Below are 21,933 nucleotides of genomic sequence, written 5' to 3' on the forward strand. Positions count from 1 at the left end.
GTTTCATACTTTATTCTCCCGTTTCCCTCCATCACTGCCTCGATCCATTGTCTCCACTAGAGCCTCTCACCCTTTTAAGTAAACCAGCACAACTACTACCGGATATGTTACCCTCTGGATTTCAAAATAAGGTGTTAAGCAGGATTTTAAGCACCTGTAGTGACTGATGGCAAAAGCAACTTATTCAGACTTTACTTATCTTTACCTGGAACTTACTCTTTGTGAACAAACTTTATGTGGTCAGTTAATTATTTACAATAAATCTAGCCTTTTGCCCTCAGAGTTTAGTATTAGTAAATCACCATATACATTAAACACCTCATCTTTCATTCTACTCACACAGACTATTGGACCCACATGAGAACATGTATGTATAAAATATATTTACATGTAATATTTTTACTTTCCCTACATTGTTTGGTGCCGGGTCACTGGGTTAAATGGTACAAATACAGAACTTCATGTGTATGTATGTACATATTTGGTGGATTATTTATATTAGGAGAGGAGGTGGGACTGATCTTTGGATATATATACTTCTTTGTACTCAAGTAGAAAATTCGATGAGGTACTTCAGTACATTTTAGTCTATTTAGCTGTACTTTTAGTCTATATTTATAAGGTTTGAAGAGTCACTTGTATCAGCCAATACTTAATATGCAAGATTTCCCAATAGCATCACAGCATTCTTAATTAAAATGAATGAGTCTGTACTATTCTTACTACTACTGTACTATATTTAGGAGCATGTACTTTAACCACACATGAATTCCATGAGTAATTTGTAGGTACTTTTACTTCTAATACTTTAAGGATATTTAATAGCAAGTACTATGCCAGTACTTTTAATACTTTAAGGATATTAAAAAGAGATTACTTTGCAAGTACTTTAACTTTTAAGACTCTTAGGATATTTAAAAGCAAGTATTATGCAAGTACTTTTAAGACTTTGAGGATATTTAAAGCTAGATCTCTGTAAATACTCTTATTTATGCACATCATAACTCGAAAATAACAATAACGTGGAGTAGACTTTTATTTTAATAATTTTAGAATATTTAAAAGCTTGATTCGATAAATGTGGTAATATTACTCAAGTAAGTTTTTGTCTATTCAGTTGTACTTATAACGAAGTAAAGCTTAGAGTTCTTCCTCCACCACTGCACACAACATGTAGATACTCACTAGTCCTTTTCTTTACGCTTATCCTCGCATCCACCGCGTGCGTCGACAAAGCTTTTATTTTGAAAGGTACAGCTGGAAAACCCAAGTTTTATTTTGGCGAGCTTGACGCTGGTCCCGTTATGTGTCAGTTTGTCGGGATGGAGAAAAACAGAGAAGAAGGAGAAGAAGAAGAGTCCGAACATCAGGAGGAAACTTTGGTGAAGTTCTCCCGCAGGATGAGTGAAATGCTCCTGACGTTGAAGTGGTGGATTTTCATCGCTTGTGTTTCAGGTAAGAGAAAAGGATGAAGATGAAGATGAAGAGCAGCAGGTTGTTTAGCTTCGGTTTCACGTTCGGCTCAACGTCTCCTCAGATGAACGCACCGACCTGCTGCTCAATGACTGTCTGGGCCGATTCAACATTTAAACCAAACTTTGATCCCACACTTGGATATTTAAACGTTTTTAAATCCAGTGTTGGTGACGCGTCTGTTAATTTCTAAATCTCGGTTCTTCGGTAGTTCGCTGCAGGAACGTGTGGAAGTTTCTTTGTGCGGAGCTTCAGGCTCCACATTTAGTCATGTGTGAAAGAGCCACAGACTTTTGGGGGGGTTGAGGATTAGCAGGTTTAACTTCTGACTGGTTTTAACCACTGGTCGCTCAGTGCATTGACAGTTTCCTCCACAGCTGCTGGTACATTAAAAAGTACTTTTAATAATGGAAAAACACACAGTACATGCATGCAAAGTACCAGAGGATTGGATCTTTTAAAAGTTTGGAATACAATAAGATAAGATAGAGCTATAAGTAATTAATAAGGCCCTAAGTAAAGATTATGTATGTGCTTTAAAATGAATTTCAAAAGTCCTGATTGAACACATACATATACCATTCATCCATCTATCTTTTCATCCATCCATTTATCCATTCATCCATCTACTGATCCATCCAACCATCCTTTCATCTACCAATCTTATCATCCATCCATCTATGCATCCAAAGATAAGATAATATAAGATGGTATTTAAAAAGTCTTAAAGATCTTTAATTTCTTGAATAAAAAACATTTCTATGCGTGTTTAGCAATAACTTAACTATAATATACAGTCTATGGAAAATCCCCTTAAATAGTCATTTTGAATTAATCCATCCACCCACCCATCCGTCTGTCCGTTCGTCCGTCCACCCATCTACTTATGCAGGTGCAGGTCATATTAATTTATTCAATTATTAATACCAAAAGCAGGGACATAATTGGGGCTTGCCAGGAAAACAAGATCAATTGATCCTCATTCATCTACTTCAGATTTGTAAAAAGTTATGTTGTTTATCAAGTGTCCTTCTCTGCTTATAAAGAAGAGTTTAAAACCACAACCTTCACTCAGGAGCAATAATCAGTCTTTAAACACAATAGAAATAATGTGACATGAAACATTTATTCTGCATTATCTTCTCAAGGACCCTTAATATCCCAAGCAAATTTTATCTGTCCAATATTACAACAGTCACCTTCCATCCTCCTTCATCTTTCATTTTCTCCTCTGGGGGAGGCTTCCTCACAAAACTAATAAAGCCTGGATCGCCTGCAGCTTGTGATCCCAGTAAGACCAACCTCCTGTGTGTTTTTGTTCCAGTTGTTAGGAGTCAGAGACCAGTGATGTCCTCCCTGAGGAATTTGTGTTTCAATGAGCTTGATTTATCTTGGTCTGAACCGATGCCCCGGTTTTGTTTTTTTAATCTGAAATCCACACCAGTTCAAACCTTCAACTTTAACTGTGAAACCAATTATCCTCAGATAACACAGAAGAAACATTTCAATACATTCCCACGATACCATAATCCATCGGTAACAAACCATAAATCGTTGTATGCAGTGCTTACAATGACATTAATGAATTTCTGATCATATCCACTGACTTTTTATGAACAATCTCAGTATATTTAATATTTTTCAGTTCAGCTATGTAAGCTGTAAATGCCGTACTGTACATTTGGAAGTAAAACAATACTGCTTTACTTTGAAATCTGCGTACTGACCTTGCAGTAAGTAACACTGCTCGATGTAGCTTATGTGTTTTTGATCAAATCCATCAGACATCAGGCAACAGAACATCATAACAGAGGGGAAACAAAATTCAGTGAACTGGCCTGGTCTTGATAAAGTGAAGCTGCTGCACCCCCCTCTCCCAATTGACCTCATCCCTGTTCATTGGTGCAGTTCAGTCACACCTCCCACTGTTCGGCCTAAGAAACGCACACACAGCACCAGCATGTGCAGATGTTTCGGGGTGTGTGTCTTTGTGGGTGTTGATGTTGAACTGCCGAGTTGAGCTCCTGGTCATCATGTGACTCAGAGTACTGTGGCTTCAGAAGATCCAAAACAACCTCGGGTCAAACTCAGCTCACAGTCAGACTTCAGCAACTGAAAGAGCCTGGGTCAGTTTGTTTGTTGGTTGGTTGGTGTGTTAGCTAGCTCTGTTAGTTAGAGATTTACACAACACTGGATTGATAACCATGAACTTGGTGATCAATTTTGGTGCAGATCCGAATCTGGGGGCAAATCCCAAAATTATTTTCTGGCACATTTTGGTAAGAATTATTAGGGTGTGTAATTTGGTGCAGCTTGTTTGAATGTAATGGACTGTTGGGCCTTGGCAGGAGGTATGTGCTCTACTGAGCCTCTCAAGTTTTACAATATAGATCTTGTCAAACTTAAATGTTATTTCATTTCATTCCTGTCTAGGTAGTTCGAACCCTGATAGGTTTTAACTCACTAAAGTGAAAAGCCATTTCAATCTAATTCACAACAGATATGCTTTCCATCAGGAGATGAGGGGTCTCGTGGTTTGTCAGCTATTTTTAAAGTGAGCAGACGAGGGCGGGCGTCACCTGAGCTTCTGAGTCACCGCGTGTTGCTATTTGCTGCAGTCGTCCTTAATCCCCTTCATTACACATCCTCAGGTATGACTGAAACATGTTTTGGCTGCAAGGTCTGTGGTTTTCAAAGTCTGGCACCATGCAGGCAATCATCGAGACAACTACAGACCCCCCCACCAACAACTTGGCACCATTACAATGATGCTAATACAAATAAGAAGTTGGCAGTGCCTGTTGGGTTGCTCTGTCAGATACCACTGGGTTATTTTGAATCAAAAAATATCTGGATCATCTTTCATTCAGATCTGTCTGAGATCTGTCTGAGCTGTGACTCAGTGGACTACAACTTTGACACAGATTATGGAACTATAGGTTTTTAGAGTACCTGAACTGCCACTGCATCTGCTTCGACTGTCAACTCTGTCGGTGAGGTGGTAAAATCATTGAGCTACACTACTCCATCTAACATCCTGGGATTGTTAGTACCCCAACATGTCCCCTCTGACGCTCTGAGCCTCCCCTGAGTTCAACAACCAAGCAGAATTAAATGATTATCAAGACTTACATTATATTCATTTATTTGTGGTTATTAATTTTTCCATCTTTCACTTCCCTGATCCTTGTTTTCTTATCTTCCTCCATAGGCGTCCTCCCTCCCGGTTGCTCGGGTGTCAACGTGTTTGTGAGGGATGAGAAGAGGTATGCAGTGCTGTTCCAGTCCGTGGTTCTGCCGTGTCAGTACACCAGTGTGTCCACGCAGACCCCGGTGGTCCAGTGGGTCTACAAGTCGTACTGCCGCGACCGCACGCGGGATTCCTTCAACTACCCCGACAGCATGGGTGGAGGCCTGGGAGGAGGCGGCCTGACGGGTGGGACCGGAGGAGCCGGAGGAGGGTACGAGTCGGGGAAGACGGCAAATTACCTCGACTGCTCCGACAGCAGCCGGACGGTCCGAATGGTGGCCTCCATCTCCGGTGCCTCGATCACACTGTCAGAGTACTACAAGAACAGAGACATCTCCATCATCAACAGTAAGACTCCTGCAGCATGAAACAAGTCATAAGAATTTTCAAAGTTTTGTTGTGTCTAGTTAACTGAAATAGCAATAGCACCCTCTCTGTTTGCTTTTTGTATTATATTGGTTTAACTAATGATCTCGATTCTTCTGCTGCCAAAGCCTGGCAAGTTTTGTGAAAGCCATAAATCAGAGCATTGGCTCACCCTCCCCCCAGATTCCAGATTAAAAGCCCAAACTCTGAGAGATTCTATGCACATGTAAGGGAGGTATGAGGCGCGTGATTAAAAAGCTTTACTGTTCACTTTACTGAGCTTTCAGAACAATCAGGTTACATAAGTCAGAAGAAACTATTAAAGCTCCACCATCGACAGTTGTTAGCTAATGCTGCAGGAGAAGAAATGAAAGGACAGGACTCATATTATTCCAATCAGTAATACCTAATCAACTATGATAATTTTCTTATGAAATGAAAAGTAGAAAACTATTTTACAAGTAAAGACCATCTGTTGGACTAAGTCCACAGGAACACAAAGCTGCACCAGGAGCTTTTCACCTGTTTATTCATTGAAGCTCGACTCAGAACCTAAACAAGTCACACACAGGTTTCTGTAATTTGCAGTAGAAATAGTAGATAGAAGATTATTGTTGTTTATATATGAAGTATTGTCAAGTGTTCTTGGGTGTTAAGAGACACCACAAATAAAATGCATGTCATGTTTATTAAGTTGCTATCAAACAGTGTCATAGATTATCATTAAAAACTGCATCCTAATCATACGCTTCAAAAGGAATTATAAAAGATTATAAAACTGAATTTGATCTTTTTTTCACTCTGTACAAGTAAAGATTTGTATTTGCATTGGCCCTTTCATTATGTCAGCTGATAAGTAACACAATGTTAGTGCCATTATTATAAAGTTTGTCGTCCATTAAGCAATAACAAGGTTATTTATCAATTAGCAGACTGGGGGGAGGAGCTTGTTCAGGTCTATTAATAAATAAATCTTTCAAGCTTATAAATATTTCAGCAGTTTACCAGAAAATTAAGTACAGGAATTCACTCTGATGCCATCCCTCTCTCCTGAGGTCTACACTTCCTTACAGTCTTACCATTGTGCCTTTAGAAGATCATCTAAGGGACACTGCTGTGCATATATGCGTGTGTGTGTGTGTGTGTGTGTGTGTGTGTGTGTGTGTGTGTGTGTGTGTGTATGTGTGTGTGTGTGTGTGTGTGTGTTGCTGGACAGAGTGGCAGCCTTGTTTGCGGGCGTCGGATTTATGGAGCTCTAACTCTGGCTGAAGAATCGACCTTCTCTTCCCCAGCCAGGAACACAGACAAAAGAAACGGGTTTTCATGCTGTCCTGCCATTCATCTCCACCTCTCACTCCTTCCGTGCCGATGTACTTCAATGTCTCGCTTTTATTTTTACTCTCTAGATCTCTTCACATGCCACCATCCACACAGTCAGTTCTCTCAGTGTAGGCTCTTTTCTTTCTTCTCTTTTTCCATCCTACTCCACCTCCCATCCTCAAACTGGTCAGAGTAGTCATGTTGTAATAGGACCTAAATATTGGAAGCTTCCACTATATTCCTTTTAGAGACGCCCAGTCATCCATACTCATGTAATCCTATTCAGGGTCGCAGGGAGGCTGCTGGAGTCCGTCCCAGCATGCACTTGGCGGAGGGGGTGGGGGTCCTGTTAATCACATGGCTAACACACGCACACACAAACCAACACACTTACTCTTACACTTATTTATTTACTTTTCAAATTTGGCATGTGTGTTAGGAAAGATAGAACGAATCAAGAAAAAACAACAGGACATGATCATAAAGTCGCTTTAAAGTAAATCAAATAAAACTTTGGTTTGCCGCATGAGTGGAGGTGTCACTTTGTTGTAAGTGAGACTGGTCACTGTGGCGCGGCCTGGTCTCTCCTGCCCTTTCCTCGGCTAACAGGAAAAGGAAGTTAATTATACAACCCATTTCCTCTCTGCTGTATTTATACGTGTGACCCCCCCTCACAATGGAGTCGGCCGCCCAGCATTGTCTCCATCGTTCAGCTCTTGGGCCAAACTATTTTGGTATTTTGTTATTTATGGCTTAAAATATTGCTTCAATAACTAAAACATGTTAAATGGAGTTTTTTTTAATGTTATCCAAATGGTTATCCAAGAGTTTATCCAAAAGTACACTTTTTTATTGACTGTATATGGAGATGGATGAAATGACGGCTCCCCAAAGGTGGAGAAAGGGTCTTGATCGCCTCCTGTTGGTTGCTTGCCTACTTCATGTTAGCAGACGGGACATGGACCAAACTAAAAAGACAAATAAATTGTTCTCAAATGTGGATTCTGTCATTTTAAGTACTTGTTATCACACTGATGATTGTTTCCTTTATTTGATTAGTTTGGTTCCAAAAAAATGGTTTGAAACATTCTGATTGACACTTGAGACTGACTTGCCAATGGTCGAGAATGTGTATCGACTTGACTCCATCCTCCAATCGCTACCATGCAAGCTATGGCTCCAAAAGGTTCATATCCAGGATATCTTGGCTTCATTTCAAGATAATTGGAGGAAGTTCTGTGCTGTACATGTATTTGTATACACTGGATACTTCTGGAAGTGTTATTTTTCCCCTTTTTCTTGGCTAGTTTGTGTTTTGAGTTTTCTATAGAATAATTCACAGATGAGACCCCTGACTTTAACCACATCCAAAACCTTTAGAATGAACTGGAATTTCCCTGAGAAAATCCCTGCTTTCAGACTTTGAATGAGACAATCGCATATGAGTGTAATACTTGTTTTTGGAAACATGTTGAAAGTTTTAAGATAAGTTTTCTGATCTTCACCACCATTGTATTTCCCCTTTTCCCCAACAGCTTGAAACAGTGAGGTGTTAAGATTTAGCTTCTCATTTCTAACTTCTTTTCTTTTTCTCGTGCAGAGGCCGACCTGCGGATAGGAGAGGTCCAGTGGGGAGACAGCGGAGTTTACATCTGCAAAGTGGTTATATCTGACGATCTCGAGGGTCAGAACGAAGCCCCTGTGGAGCTGCTGGTTCTGGGTAAGGTGCCGCCATTCTTTTCCAACATATTGCAGAGGATTTCAAGTTAGTAAAATCCCCCTAAAAGCTCAGTCACACTTGATCTTCGCACCAAAACTTGCCAATTTGAATGGTCGACCAGCTGAAACACTATGCTCCTGATTTCCTGACCCAAGCCACATCCAAACAATGATTGGCAGACTATACACTACAGTATCCCCTTCTTAGGAATTCCCCACACACATCATTCAATTATATTTTACACAAGAAGGCGTTTATGAACTGAACGATTCATCACCGACAGCACAATACAAGCTCATTAATGAGCTGATTTATAACAGTGGCACTTCGTGGACCCTCTCGTCACAGCTTTCACTCATACTGTCGGTTAATGGATAGAGCAATGTGATGAAACTTGCGTGTGTGTGTGTGTGTGTGTGTGTGTGTGTGTGTGTGTGTGTGTGTGTGTTTATTCTCTGCCCCTTGCATAAAAGTGTCTGTAATGTGTTGTGTTACAGTGATAGTGTACATTTCTGTGTTCAAGTTACCACAAATATTTCCATGACAACGACTGAGAGTCTGTGCAGCTCCCTGTGCCCTAATTCACTCTGAGGCTGAACTTTTGTTTGGCTGGCACTCAGAGACTTATGTGTATGCACAAAGAGACACACACACACACACACATTACACAATAATAAGCTACAGTAAGGAAACACTTGAGTGTGGTCTGAATCCAGTTTAAGTTAATGATAAGTATAGGATACTACAGCCAAATAAGATTGCTTCATTTTCCTGCATTAGTCCTCAGCCTGGCATGAGTGACACTAAATCCACCTTGTTTAGCTAATGTAGCATGTGAGGCACTTATTGTGTTCCCATAACAACAGTTGGGGCCACGGCAAGTGGATCGGGGGGGCTCCTTTGTCTTTTAAGCGAATGGCTTCACAGAAAAGGAGACGGGGGAAGATTTAATGACATGGGGGGAGGGCCAGCAGAGCGTGGTGATACAAAAGAGGTGGGTCGACACCACGTGAGGCAGGGCACTGGTGTGGACGTCTGAGAACTCAGTGGCTGATTAACAGAGATTTTTAGAATATCTGCTTTTCTCCTGTCTTTACCTTCAAACTTCATTTTCAGAGTGCAGAAACTTCTTTCCACTGGAATAATGTTTTCATTCCTGGGGAAAACTTTAAATCTAGCAAGGAGAGTAGGAAACATTATTGTATGACTTGTAATCTTAATGAATCCATCCTGTAATTTTAGAATCAATACAATTAATTAAAACATATTATATTTATTTGATCCCTAAAGTAGCCTTGAGTCATGGATTGATCGGGAAACCTCTGTAGCTCACTATTTTGTAAAGTTCATAAAATATTATAGATGATAGATGACATAAAAGTAATGTAGTGTCTGGACCCTGAAGTCACATGTTACCTGGACAGAGTCTTTGATTTTGTTTTTGAGCCTACTCTCTCTTGTGGAGCTCTGGGAGGAGTGAACGTAATGTCTAGAGTAAAAACAGTAACCCCAGACTTATTTAGAAGTAAATCTTGGTGAATCACCAGCCTGCAGGCAAATTCATGAGCAAAGTGGGAACATCTCAAGTAAGCTGCCTTCTTCTGCTGAACTTCAGCAGGAGGGAGACGACAGAGGACAAAAACAACAGATCAATACTAAATGAAAGATGAGTCAAATGTAAAGAGGCACACGATGCAAACTTCAACACTCATCTGTTGTTGGGTTCATGTGACGATGCTTCTCAGAGAACTTAATAGTTTTCTTTTGTTTTCACGTCCAGCAAAGAACACGTTTAGCCTTCCAAGACACACACTAAAGTGAGGTATGTGCAGTCAGCCCAGAGCCAGGCCGAACAGATCCACTCCAGCTTCTTCTCTGCTTCTCCAGTCCTTAAGGCTTTAATACTCCTTTTCCTCCTCTTCAGCATATTCACCCTGTCAGTGGCCAAACACCAGTATCTTGTTCTCTTTTCACAAAGCTTCAGCTCACAAGGTCAGGGTGGAACTATGCACCCAAACAAAGCACACCCATGCACATTTTTTCACCAGCTTGTGCTACACTGCCCTTGATCTATCGTCCTAATGTTTCATCTGCTGACCTCGTGTGGGGTCGTCCTTAAAAAGAAAAAGTCAAACGAGAAAGACACAACAGTGGAACGATGCCAGGTTATGGGAATTTATGTTTTGCTTTTCTTTTCCGAAAACACATATTTATATCTTGAGGGAATCTATTTTGCTGATTTGAAATTGCCAAACTATTTTAAACTGCCCCTTATGTCCAACAATATTAATAATAAGAGACAGACTCTTGATGGATTTAAGTGGAGAGTTCACAAAGGATTTGTTATGCCTGTGATCAAAGGTCACAACAGCAGAACAATTTCTGATCTGGAACACTCAGACAAAGGTTGGAACCAGGGTAGAGCATGCAGGAGGCAGGACGTGATGTATAATTCCAGCTGCAGAGGTCGTGCCTTTTGCTTACTGTCTGCCCTTATCGCCAAAAGCTCTTGAGTCTTGTTTTCTTTCCAAGTGGACACCTTCGTCAGCTCCTCTTTTTCATCCTGAGATATTTGTATTGTTCAAGTTTCACGTCGGCCGTGTAACTGGTTGCGTGTTTTGAATTTTCCAGTGTACTGGCCGTCGTGGAATGATGCAACAGGGTGATGTGCCTTTTCATTGACAAACAGTCAGATCACAGTGAGCAGCTTGAAGAGAGCCCAGTCAGTCCAATGTCTCAGTGTTGGCGTTTATTCTACAACTGTGATGACAAAAGCAACCATTGCAGCGATAAATGTGAAGCCTGCTAACATACCGGAATATTTTACCCTATTTTAAAGAGCTAATGTTCTCATCCTGGAGTCAATGTCTTCACTGGTCGGACAAGAGAGAGACAAAGAAATAGTCTCAGGAACAAGCAGCTTATCTGGAGTTTGTTTAAATTATTTTTTTGCATGAGGAATGCTTCCATCTGTGATTTTTGCAGCTCTGCAAGTAACATCACTCATTGCACCTGCCTGTTTGTCATGTTGTTATCATGAGAATGATTCACGTTCCAGTCGGTCTTCTCATCAGACGGATAAGGATGAGTAATCACAATCAATCTGCTGATCACTCTGATATGAGGACACACTGGAACAGAATCAGAACGTCCTCTGGTGCATGCTGCTGTTGAACTGCCAACTCATTTTCTCCAAGTATCTCTCTCTGTTTTTGTCTTCCTTATCTTCTCGTGCATGCTGTGGCTGCAGTAACTCTCTTTGAATCAGTCATTCCAAATTACATCGAGCCAATTTCCTCCTCTTCTCTCTTTCCTCTTATCTGCTCTTGTCGCCTCTCCTCTCTCTCTCCTCTCCTCTTATCTGCCCTTGTCACCTCTCCTCTCTCTCCTCTACTCTCCTCTTTTTTGCCCATGTTACCTCTCTTTTCCTCTTGTCACCTCTCCTCTCTCTCTCCTCTCCTCTCCTCTTTTTTGCCCGTGTCACCTCTCCTTTCCTCTTGTCACCTCTGCTCTGTCTCTCTCCAGGTTTCTCAGGGGTCCCTGAAGATCTGCTGCCCGACTTTGATATGAAGATTATGCCAGGTAGGGGCATAATGTGTCCTCACCCTCACCTGGTTTCTTCCATTCATACTAACCCCATCTGCTGCTCTAACCAAATAATAATTTACATGGTAGAGATTTATGGATGTAGTTTCTGTGCTAACAGCTCTGTCACTGTCTAACCCGTCCTACTTTTACATCAGCAAACTAGAATAGCTCTCAGTAGAGCACATACTTCAACCAAGGCCCAATCTTTTATTCAGTCAAGCTGCACCATGTTAAACACACTCAGATATCAGTGCCTTAGTATGGCGGATTTTAATCGTCAAGATCCATACATTAGTTTTTGAGAAATTCACAAAAATTAAACAAAAATCTCAGAATTTGAAAGATATTGAGAATAAATTCCTGGATCCTTAATCAAATACAACTATTACAAACAAACTCAAACATAAACAACTTGGAGGGTTCTTCCTTGGCTCATACCAAAGTAGTGACCCTTCTAACAGACAAACAGCAACGAAAACCTAACCTACATGTCAGAGCTAATAATGTAAAAGGTGTTTCAGAGTCTTTAGAGATGTTGTTGCTCAGCACTTGTCAGATTATGAGCTGGCCCTTGCTCCCAGTAAGATGAGCGGTGCTGGAAAACAGCTATTATGGTCATTACAGTTATTTATGTCTGTGGTTAACGTGTCATCGTTTGGTAAATGAGGAGGGAAGGAGTTTTCTTAATGTCACATCAAATTCCTGTCGTACTATCTAAGCTTTCACAAAGAGTGTGGGAAATGCTAAAGGAATGGATGGTTTGGAAATGAATCACTGAGCAAATGGTTAGTGTGTACTTATCTCTACACTAAGTGTTGCATTAGCACATGATGTTGTCCACATCAACTCCCACCATGCTCTGTGTTTGTGGTTGTGTGTTTGTGTGTGTGTGTGTGTGTGTATCACATTACCATCTTATTCGTTGTAACAGACAAACCTTTAGTATCTTTCAGAGCAGCATAAACTGTCCTTTTCCTTCCTGTAGCAAAAACAGGCTTCCCGTGTGAGTGTGTATGTTTGTTTTTGAGTCTGTGCATGTGCAGATCTGTGTGTGTGTGTGTGTGTGTGTGTGTGTGTTTGTGTGTGTGTGTGTGTGTGTGCGGTGTGTGTGTGTGTGTGTGTGTGTGTGTGTGTGTGTGTGTGTGCATGAGGGACATTACATTGTTAACGTTTCCTTATCAGCCTTCTCCTTCCCTTTCCTTTGCTCGGTCCCTGTAGACAGATAAATGTAGTTTATCGGATCTACTTTCTTTATCTCTTCTACCGTCTGATTTCATTTTATGTTTTGTTAAACTCACATTCTGGTTAAGGTTTCTTTTGTTCTGATATGTTACATATAAACGTTTAAAATAAAAAGACTCCTAATAACAGCGGGCTTACTCCTCCCCCTCGCTGATGTCCCAATACTTCACCGTCACACCGACACATCTTTCAGTGTTTCAAAACCTGTCACAACATCCTGTTTCTACAGGAAATGCATCACATTGAGGAAGAAAGGATGCCATGCCATCTGGCTTTCAGTTTTTTTTTTTTATTTTGATCAAATTTTAGTTATTAACCTCATTTATTTCTTTATATGTTAGTACATCTGAAGCGCCCATGCTGAAGTGAAGCTTGAATAAAGTAAATAGAGAAAGATAGAAGTTTCGTGGTAATCCGACGGGTAGATTTTGTGTAATCCTGCTAACAAACAAACAAACAACTGCAGAAACAAACAAGCTCCTCGGTGGAGGTCATAATAAAGCTCTGTATAATCGGATAAATAAATGTAAGTCACTTGAGGTCAGTATCATTTGGGTGTAAAGCATGAGGTTATCAGACTTCTGTAGCTCGCTCCTCATCACTGCCTGGGGCTAACAGCTACGAGCAAGGCACCTCCACATCTCCGAACAAACATGTTGCATTGTGGGTAATGTAGGCATTGGATTTTAACCCAGTAGAAAGTGCGGAAAACACATATATGTTCATGGTTCTGCTACATCAGTTTGTTCTTTTAATTCAACAGTCCAACAGTGTTGCAGAAAGTGTGGTGCTTAACACAAACCATGTGTGACGAGTAATTATTTGCCTGTATGACTTGTTTTTATGTCAGTGTGTGTGTTTTTCATGTGTGTTTTATGCAGGATTGTGTGTTGTGTGTACTTGCAGAGTGGGTGTTTGTGGCGTCGGTAGCACTGGGCAGTGTGTTATTCCTGCTGTTGTTTGGCGTTTGCTGGTGTCAGTGTTGTCCTCACTCCTGCTGCTGCTACGTCAGCTGCTGGTGCTGCCCCGACACATGCTGCTGCCCCAGACACCGTGAGTTTAAACACACACAGACACACACACACATGGAGATTATACAAGCACCGTCTGAAGGAAGTGTTTCTACTGAACGTCTTATTTGGTTTGTGTTGCTCTTTCTTAGTGTATGAGGCGGGTAAGGGTATAAAGACGGGGACCTCCAGCCCTCAGTCACCTGTCTACCCTCCATACTTCGTCTCTGGTGTCCCGACCATGGTACCCATCGCCCCTCCCTCCCTAGTGAGCCAGATGTCTTCTGCCCCCCCTTCAGATGCCAGCCTTCTCACAGCAAGTGAGGTCTTACTCTTTATTTGCGAGTGAATATGTGTTTTTTAAATTACTGAACAAAAAAAATATGCCAAGTTAACGCGCACACACAAAGACGAACAGAGATTTCCTATGCTGACGGGTCAAGTGTGTATCTCCAGTGCCGATGCATGCTGTAGGGCTTCCCTACCGCGTGCCGTCCCCTCAGGATCAGGACTCTCTCAGGGTGCTACAGTATGTAGAGAAACAGCTGGCTCACTTCAACCCCTCCAGATCCATCAGCCCCCAGTGTAAGCTGCATGAAACCGTCCCGGGGCTTTACTCTCTCAAGGATCTGTCCATAAATGTCGATGGATAGAGACTGACTGCATGCTCTACTGTACATCCTGCTGATTGTGTCTTTGGGGCTTCTGATTCTCTTCAGCCTGTCTTGGCATGCCGCCCTGCACTCAAGCTTCCTGCATATTGAATTTCCTGTAGTTCAGAGGTGATACCGTAGCGGGTCTGCATGCCTACACACTTTTTAATTTCATGTGGACTTTGATTTCATCTGCATTGTCTTCCTTTAAATAGAAGTTGAATTCTCTCTTCAATCTTTCTTTATTGATGAGTGACTTTACTTCCCCTGTGCAGCCTGCAGTCTGTCCGAGCTGAGCTCTCTCCACGAGGGAGAAACAGGCTTCCGCCAAACATACAGAAACATCCAGAAAAAGGCTCTGCCCGCCATCCCAGACCACGACCCCCTGCCTGAACCCCAACGCCACCGGGACCGCAGCCCGGAGCCACAGCGCTACCGTGAAAACCACACTTCACCCCAGCGTCATCGCGATCCAGAACCCCGGCGGTGCCAGGAAGAGCCTCTTCCTCCGAGACGCTACAGCGACGATCCTCCGCCCTCCTCACCGACGCGCAGGCCTGGACGCAGTCAACATCAGCAGAACCACAGCGAAGAGGAGAACCGCAGCAGGTACAGACATCTCTGAATGCCCCGTATCTGTCCCACACACCATCACAAACATCCTTGTCACCCTGTCCTCTCTTGGCCTCGGGCTGTGTTTTGCAGGTGGAACCCTCGTTCGGAGCATCTGCACAGGAAGTCGTACCGCTCGGCGGGACGCACCGGCTCCCTGGACGAGCTGGAGGAGTTTGCTTCTTGCTACAAGCAGAGAGGAAAAAGAGGAGCGGAGAAGGATGAAGACCGAGGACACTATGAGATGGAGTTTCTGGAGTCGAATCGATATCCTTCCTACCGTGACTGTCCAGCTCAACATTACTACAATGATGAAAATGAGCTGGAAGACGACAGGGATCGGGATGATCATCCCAGATGGAGCAGGAAAAACGGACACAACATAAGTCCACTTCCTTCACCCACAAAGAGGAGGGGCACTTGGGACAGTGATCGTCCTGCTCCTCCTCCTCCCAGAGTCAGTCCTCCATCGACTTCCTCTCAAGAGAAGGACTATGATGGCACATTCCTGAACAGCCTGCTCGACCGCAAGGCCAAGTTGCGTGGGGTCGGCCAGGGGAAGAGTGGGGCCCGGGGTGAGGAGGATTCAGACACTCCCTCAAAGGGCAGCTCGAAAAAGAGCAGCGGGGAATCCAGTCGCCACTGCAGCCGCTCGCCCAGTAACCGGCCCGAGCAAGATTCACTGCCTCCTTACTCGGACACAGAGCGAAGCAGGTCTGACCGGCCATCACCACGGCCTCTCCCCGCAAACACTCGCTCCCCTCAGCCGTCTGCCCTCTGCCTGCCCAGCCACAGAGAGGAACCCAGAGACAAGTCCCGGAAAGTGGTGAGTTACATTGAAACCTCCTTTTAGGTTTGTAATCAATGGAAATATTTGCTAACACTTGGCAAACTACAGAGAATTTAACACACAGTGTCGTTTTTTTTTCAAGCTTTTAAAATATCTCCTGGGTCATTTCCACCGAACAAACTTCCCAATGGGCCCATGACCTTTTGAGGAACTCAGGCACCAAACTAAATTTGGGATTAAATAAAAAATTAACCAATGAAGTCCCAGTGCCAGGATGGAACTATCTGATGATTTAGAAACTAGTACAGCAAAGCAAGAAAGTACTGTCATGTCCTGTTTAGTAACATTAAAAATAATGTGATCTTGTCTTCTTCATTAGAGAGACTGAGAGAAGCAGCAGTGATGTGAGAGAAAAGTGAGCAAAAAAGATAAAAACTTGATTTGATGATTGAATAATAAAACACTCAGCAGGACGTCCAAAGTAAAAAGCATTTATCAGTCCTGTAAAATGGAATACAAAGAAACAGGGTGACTCAGGATGTCTCATCAGTCAACACCATAGACTGTGGGTCTCCACTTCCTTTCTCTATCCAAATATGAAATATCCCGGATATGAACGGCCATTTCACGCCAAGTCTACTGTAAGGTAGTGAATTGGAGATGGAGGAAACATGAACATACGTCGGTTTGATTAGAACGACAGGAACCATGTCTGACAATTATTACGTTACATGTCATTTGGCTGACGCTTGTCATTTGGAAAGCGACTTACAATTATTACACTCATTTATGAGGGGCCATTTAGGGGTTCAGTATCTTGCCAATGACACTTGCAGATGGGGAAGAGTGGGATTTGAACCAGCAACCTTCTTGTTGAAGAACCACCACTCTACCACCTAGGCCACACCACCTCAATGATTTATCGAACAGGAACTTGTCCCATCGATTAACATGGAGGAGGCAGGGTTTACGACCTCTACTGCAGCCTGCCGCCATTTTCAGAGAACTCCTGTGTCTCACATCTTTACACACGGCCTAAGGTCAACACCCCTGAAAAGAAATTAAACAAAAAGATCAAGTGTCAACCTACAAACACATTTTAGGCTCCACAATTTTCATGAACCTGCAACCGGACAGTGATCATGTAATTAGGATTATGGCCGGCTTCTTTTTTGGTCCAATTTTCAAGAGCATGGATGGACCGAAATAGATTTTACTGAGTATATGATATATTTCTAAACCTGTTGTGATTAAAAACTATTAACATCTGGACTCTGGATGTTGAGAAACTCTTACATTGCAGTGTGAATAAGGTTTGTAGGACCCACAGTAAGTGTTGTTGTTGTACTTTTGACAGGTCAGGTTCAGAAGCTACCAGAGTGAAGACTAGGTAGAAGCCTGTTCTGTATCCAACTACTCTCCATAACAATCATAACCGGTTGTGCCCCCCCCCCCCCCCCCCCACAGACCTGGGTCAAAATGGTTTTCGACACCAAAGACTTCCTGAACAACATAACTTCATTAATCAGTCGGGGTGGGATGCGATACGTGGCCCACGATAGCGTTAATATAACGATACAGCGATTATGTGATAATCAATACATTTTTTGACATATAACGATACATCACATTATCTGTTTAACGAAAGAAAAATTTGTTTCACAGAGTTTGCGATATATTGCCATATTGATATTTTGTCATATATAAGTTTTCTGCCCTCATCCGGGGGTTTCAAGCGAATCTGCAAATAATTATAAAAAAAGTTAAAAGTCGCAGTTTGTCCCAGGTTCCACTTCACCACAATAACCTCCTCTGGCTAATGTCCACTGCCTCTGCATTGTCTCACTCCACTGAACACATGATGCTTTAATATTTGTTTGTGTTTACTCTGCTGTTTTTTTAATGGCTCACCCTTTTTTTTTTTTGATCACCCCTAGAGCACCCTCCTCAGCCGAGACTCCCTCATCGTCTGATCGACTGACGGCCACAGAGACTGAAGTCTTGGAGCAGACGCAGCAAACGGCCATGACACCGGAGTGGGAGCGGCACGTCCGTTGGTCAGAGATGAGGGATTTCACTGGAGTGTGGAGAGCTGAATCAGTGAATGAAGCAAAGAACAGATACACTTTTATTATGGAGACTGTCACTGTGGCTTTCCTCGCGTGACGTCACCGAGTGATGAGGTCATCGAAGCTAGCTCTGTTTCTGTCACCAACTGCCTCTCGTACATCTCAGCCGGATTAACACTGAACCTGGGGGGGGGTACGACCTGGACCGTCCCTCCGAGCAGGACAATGTCTGTCTTCCCTCATCTCGCTGCAAGACGCTCTGACTTTGCTTTTACGCTTCGAGCACAATGAGTTCATTCATTTCGATTCGATGAGATATCTGCGTTTAAAAAGCTCAACTGTCTCATCAACACCATTATTGTCGAGTTGACTTCGGTTGTTGGACGACACACGCACTGCATCATTCAGTCATATGTTCAGACACGGACCCAACAGATCCTAAAGAGACTGAAATGTCACATAAAGCTGGAAGTAGCAGGAAACATAATCTAATGTTAATATGATGTGTATCTACAGAGGGGCAGTTCACCCTCAGCTCTATGTTGAGTTTCAGCATCTTTCAACTGATTGTTGTTTTTATTATGGTCCAAAACGTTTCTGTCTCTGCCCACAGTTTTCTTCAGTGTTGTTTCCCACTGCAGTGGAACCAGCCCTAATAAACTCACTGCACGTTACCAGCTCGACACCAAAGGGAAGACAACAGACACTGTTGGACAGAAGCTGAAATCAGAGGAGCATCTAGAAACTTATCTTATATATTCGTTTCACCTAAAAGTTGTTGGGAGACTAAAGGAGAGTTAACAAGGAAAATATTTGGACCGAAATCTCGAGCCCGAACGATTTATTTGCCGTTATGAGCCTTTTCCCGGATATATAGTATTGGCGATATGCGCTAAATATGAGAACTTCTATTTTACAGGATCAACAATGCAGAAAATATGTGCACTTATGTTTACATTTCACAAAGAAATATTTGATATATTTGGTTGTATTTGTGTTTTCTTTTCATTTATAGTTATTTATAGTAAAGTTGTGTAAACTAAAACATCAAGCCTTAATGTTAGTTGCTGTGTTTGCTGTGGTGGTTTGAAGTAGAAGCAGCAGCATTACTCGTTTCACTGTGCGTCAATGATTTTCATATTGTATTTAAACATGTTCGAATTTGCACAAAGTAACTTCGAGGGACGTTAACCTGATGACGTTTTGTATATTAACTATTTGTGTGTGAGGTGTGATACGACTGTTGTAATTTGTAAATGATCGTATTTGTCTATGTGCTCCGTTGAGACTGTGTACATAAGATGAAGTGTGTTTGATTTGATAACTGTTGTTCAGCGCCTTATTATCAATGCTGAGTCAACAGCTTGAGCAGCTTGAGTTATCTTTGATAACACTTTATTGTGTTATCAAAGATACACACACACACACATTACAATGACCCACTGATTTCTGTACATGTATCAGTTGTGTTGCTCCTTCTGTTCACAATAATTTCATTATTCCTGCCTTCATTTGAGAAACGCCTAACGTCAGTGTTTAGTTTTCTACTGCTGACTGGTACTGACCACTGTGTGTGTGTGTGTTTGTGTGTGTGTGAGAGAGAGAGAGAGAGACTGAGAGAGATATGACTCTTTACTTCTGTAAAAGAGACAATGTGTAATGTAGTATGACTCATGTCTTTGTTCATTGTTGTTACCACAGTCTGTCTGTCTTCGCTCAGCCTCACAAATCGGCTGTTTTGTCCTCCACAGTGAGTTTGTGGCCACACTAGTGTCCGTGGAAGTGTGTGTTTTCTAAAATGGCGAGACGCGCGTTGGCAAACGATACATCTGGACATACACGGTGTTCGTCTTCGTATCTCCTCGCCAAATAAACTCTGCAGAAATATGAAATGTGTGCGCTCATCCTTTATTTTAATGTACGAAGTTTACATGGTCTGTTGTCAATGAATCATGAAGTACAGGCTCTGGTGGACTGAACTTGTCTGTCTCTTCTCCGCTATGGCGTCATCATATTTCGGAGGGATATCATCAAGAACTTACACAATACAAATGACGATGGTCTTACACACCAATCCACACATGTCTTATATTACTACATATTCTTATCTACAGAATTTGAATTCTTCTTTACTACAGGGACTCTACATGAGGAACTCGGTATGATATCCACACGGAGACACAGACTTTCTTTGGGTTTTCGTGTGCCGTGTTGTTCTATCTGTGTGTGTGTGTGTGTGTGTCTGAGCTCATAAACTGTATGTTTGTGATGGGAGGGACCAGTTAAGATGGTGGCCACTCACAGCTGGGGAGTATTTCAGGAATGTTGTTGAGCTACTCCCTCCTGGTCTTCACAGAGGCATCAGCAGGGAAACAACTCAAGACAGACTAAAACAAGTGTGTGTTTGCTTTTTGCTCTGGTTCAATGTGGGCGGGGCTCCCCTGGCTTACAGGTTCTTTTTTTTGAACCAATCAGCATTAAGTAAAATTTAAATGAAACCCTGCAAATGATGTCACTGATTCAGACGTTAATATTTAAGCCGAGGATCAGATAGAACTTATCTTTATTTTGTATTAATATCTGTTACTTTATAATAATAACCTGAATCTGCAAAGTAACTACAGCTGTAAGATAAATTTGGAATGAAAAGTTACATACTTTGGAATATGTGCAACCACATATTACAAGTCCAGATAAATTATGTTTATTATAATTATTATTATAAATAAGCCTATGTCACATAGAGAAGTGTAGTTTTATTACATGTAATTCAACAATAGTCAGGAGTCATCAAGAGTGCTGACATTTTAGCAACATTTTACTTTCATTGGCTGATGTAGCGTTGATTAAAGGAAGGTATGTTTATTAGCTGCAGTGTATTTGGATTAATATGAGGTTTCACTGACATTGTGTTACAGTGTTCTATTGTGGGTGGATTCATGATTGTATTAACTCAAAATCAAATCAAATGCACAACATAGGTGCAGTTGTGTTAGTGGTTTAAGCCTCAGCAGACAGAACAGGGGTCGAGGAAGAACGAGCAGGAAACAGTGGGTGGATCTTGGCAGAAGTTTCCAGGAAAAACAAAATATTAGGGAGCAGCAGGTGCAGAGTGGTGAAAACACTCCGAGAGTCTGAAGGACTTGAAAAGTACTTCAGCACAAACATGGTACCATTCACGTGCACGTAGTTACAGACGTGTATAAAGTGACTTGGTCCTTAAACCTGAGAACTCAACAGTTAAACAGAAATCACATGACACTGAGGCTCCTGCTTAGATATAAACTGGTTTAGACTGACATCTAGTGGATTAAGCTCAAACCTCCTCTACTGGACAAAACAAGACCTAGTTATTCCACCGTGTTTAATATTTAGAAATGAAAACAATCAAAAGAATATTTTTCTTTAATTGGGTAAATAATTTATGTCAGAGGATTTATATGTAATATTAAATGTCATCTGATACAAACCCTTTTCCCAAAGAATCACATGGCAACTAAATATCACTTTAATTTTGCAACAATAACAATAATGATAATGATAGAATATTTTCACATCTAAATGTATTTTAACATTATATTTAAAAGATGAGCAGTTGAATCTGAATTTCTAAACCTCCTTGTTTCCAGTCAAACACAAAACACATTTCATTAATTAAAAGTTAAAAACATTTTTTAAATGACTTTGAAAATGATAAACACACCTATCAGTTGTCATTTTTAATGAAATTTCTTTAGAATAAAAATGAAGTTGTGAACTTAACTCAATACAGAAACCCTTTGGAGTCGAGCTCCATTTTTGCAGACATTTTTAACGTCCTCACCCTTAATGCATGTCTTT

General features: G+C 41.7%; 1 protein-coding gene across 1 annotated transcript; it reads left to right on the forward strand.

Moving 5' to 3' along the window:
- Positions 1-1,336: 1,336 nt before the first annotated feature.
- On the forward strand, positions 1,337-19,985 carry LOC133975775 (immunoglobulin-like domain-containing receptor 2). Its single transcript, XM_062413789.1, has 9 exons — positions 1,337-1,455; positions 4,685-5,071; positions 8,010-8,129; positions 13,866-14,012; positions 14,122-14,289; positions 14,426-14,554; positions 14,898-15,231; positions 15,328-16,060; positions 17,962-19,985. Exons 1-9 carry the CDS (start codon positions 1,401-1,403, stop codon positions 17,995-17,997), a joined length of 2,109 nt encoding a protein of 702 aa, XP_062269773.1. The 5' UTR covers positions 1,337-1,400; the 3' UTR covers positions 17,998-19,985.
- The last annotated feature ends 1,948 nt before the right edge of the window (positions 19,986-21,933 follow it).

This window comes from Platichthys flesus, chromosome 1 (assembly GCF_949316205.1).
Source record: "Platichthys flesus chromosome 1, fPlaFle2.1, whole genome shotgun sequence".
Lineage (NCBI taxonomy): Eukaryota > Metazoa > Chordata > Actinopteri > Pleuronectiformes > Pleuronectidae > Platichthys > Platichthys flesus.

Coding starts and splice junctions, on each gene's coding strand:
- LOC133975775 (XM_062413789.1), top strand. CDS start 1,401: ATGAGTGAAATGCTCCTGACGTTGAAGTGGTGGATTTTCATCGCTTGT. Junction 8,130..13,865: donor TGTGGAGCTGCTGGTTCTGG/GTAAGGTGCCGC, acceptor GTGTACTTGCAG/AGTGGGTGTTTGTGGCGTCG. Junction 14,013..14,121: donor ATGCTGCTGCCCCAGACACC/GTGAGTTTAAAC, acceptor GCTCTTTCTTAG/TGTATGAGGCGGGTAAGGGT.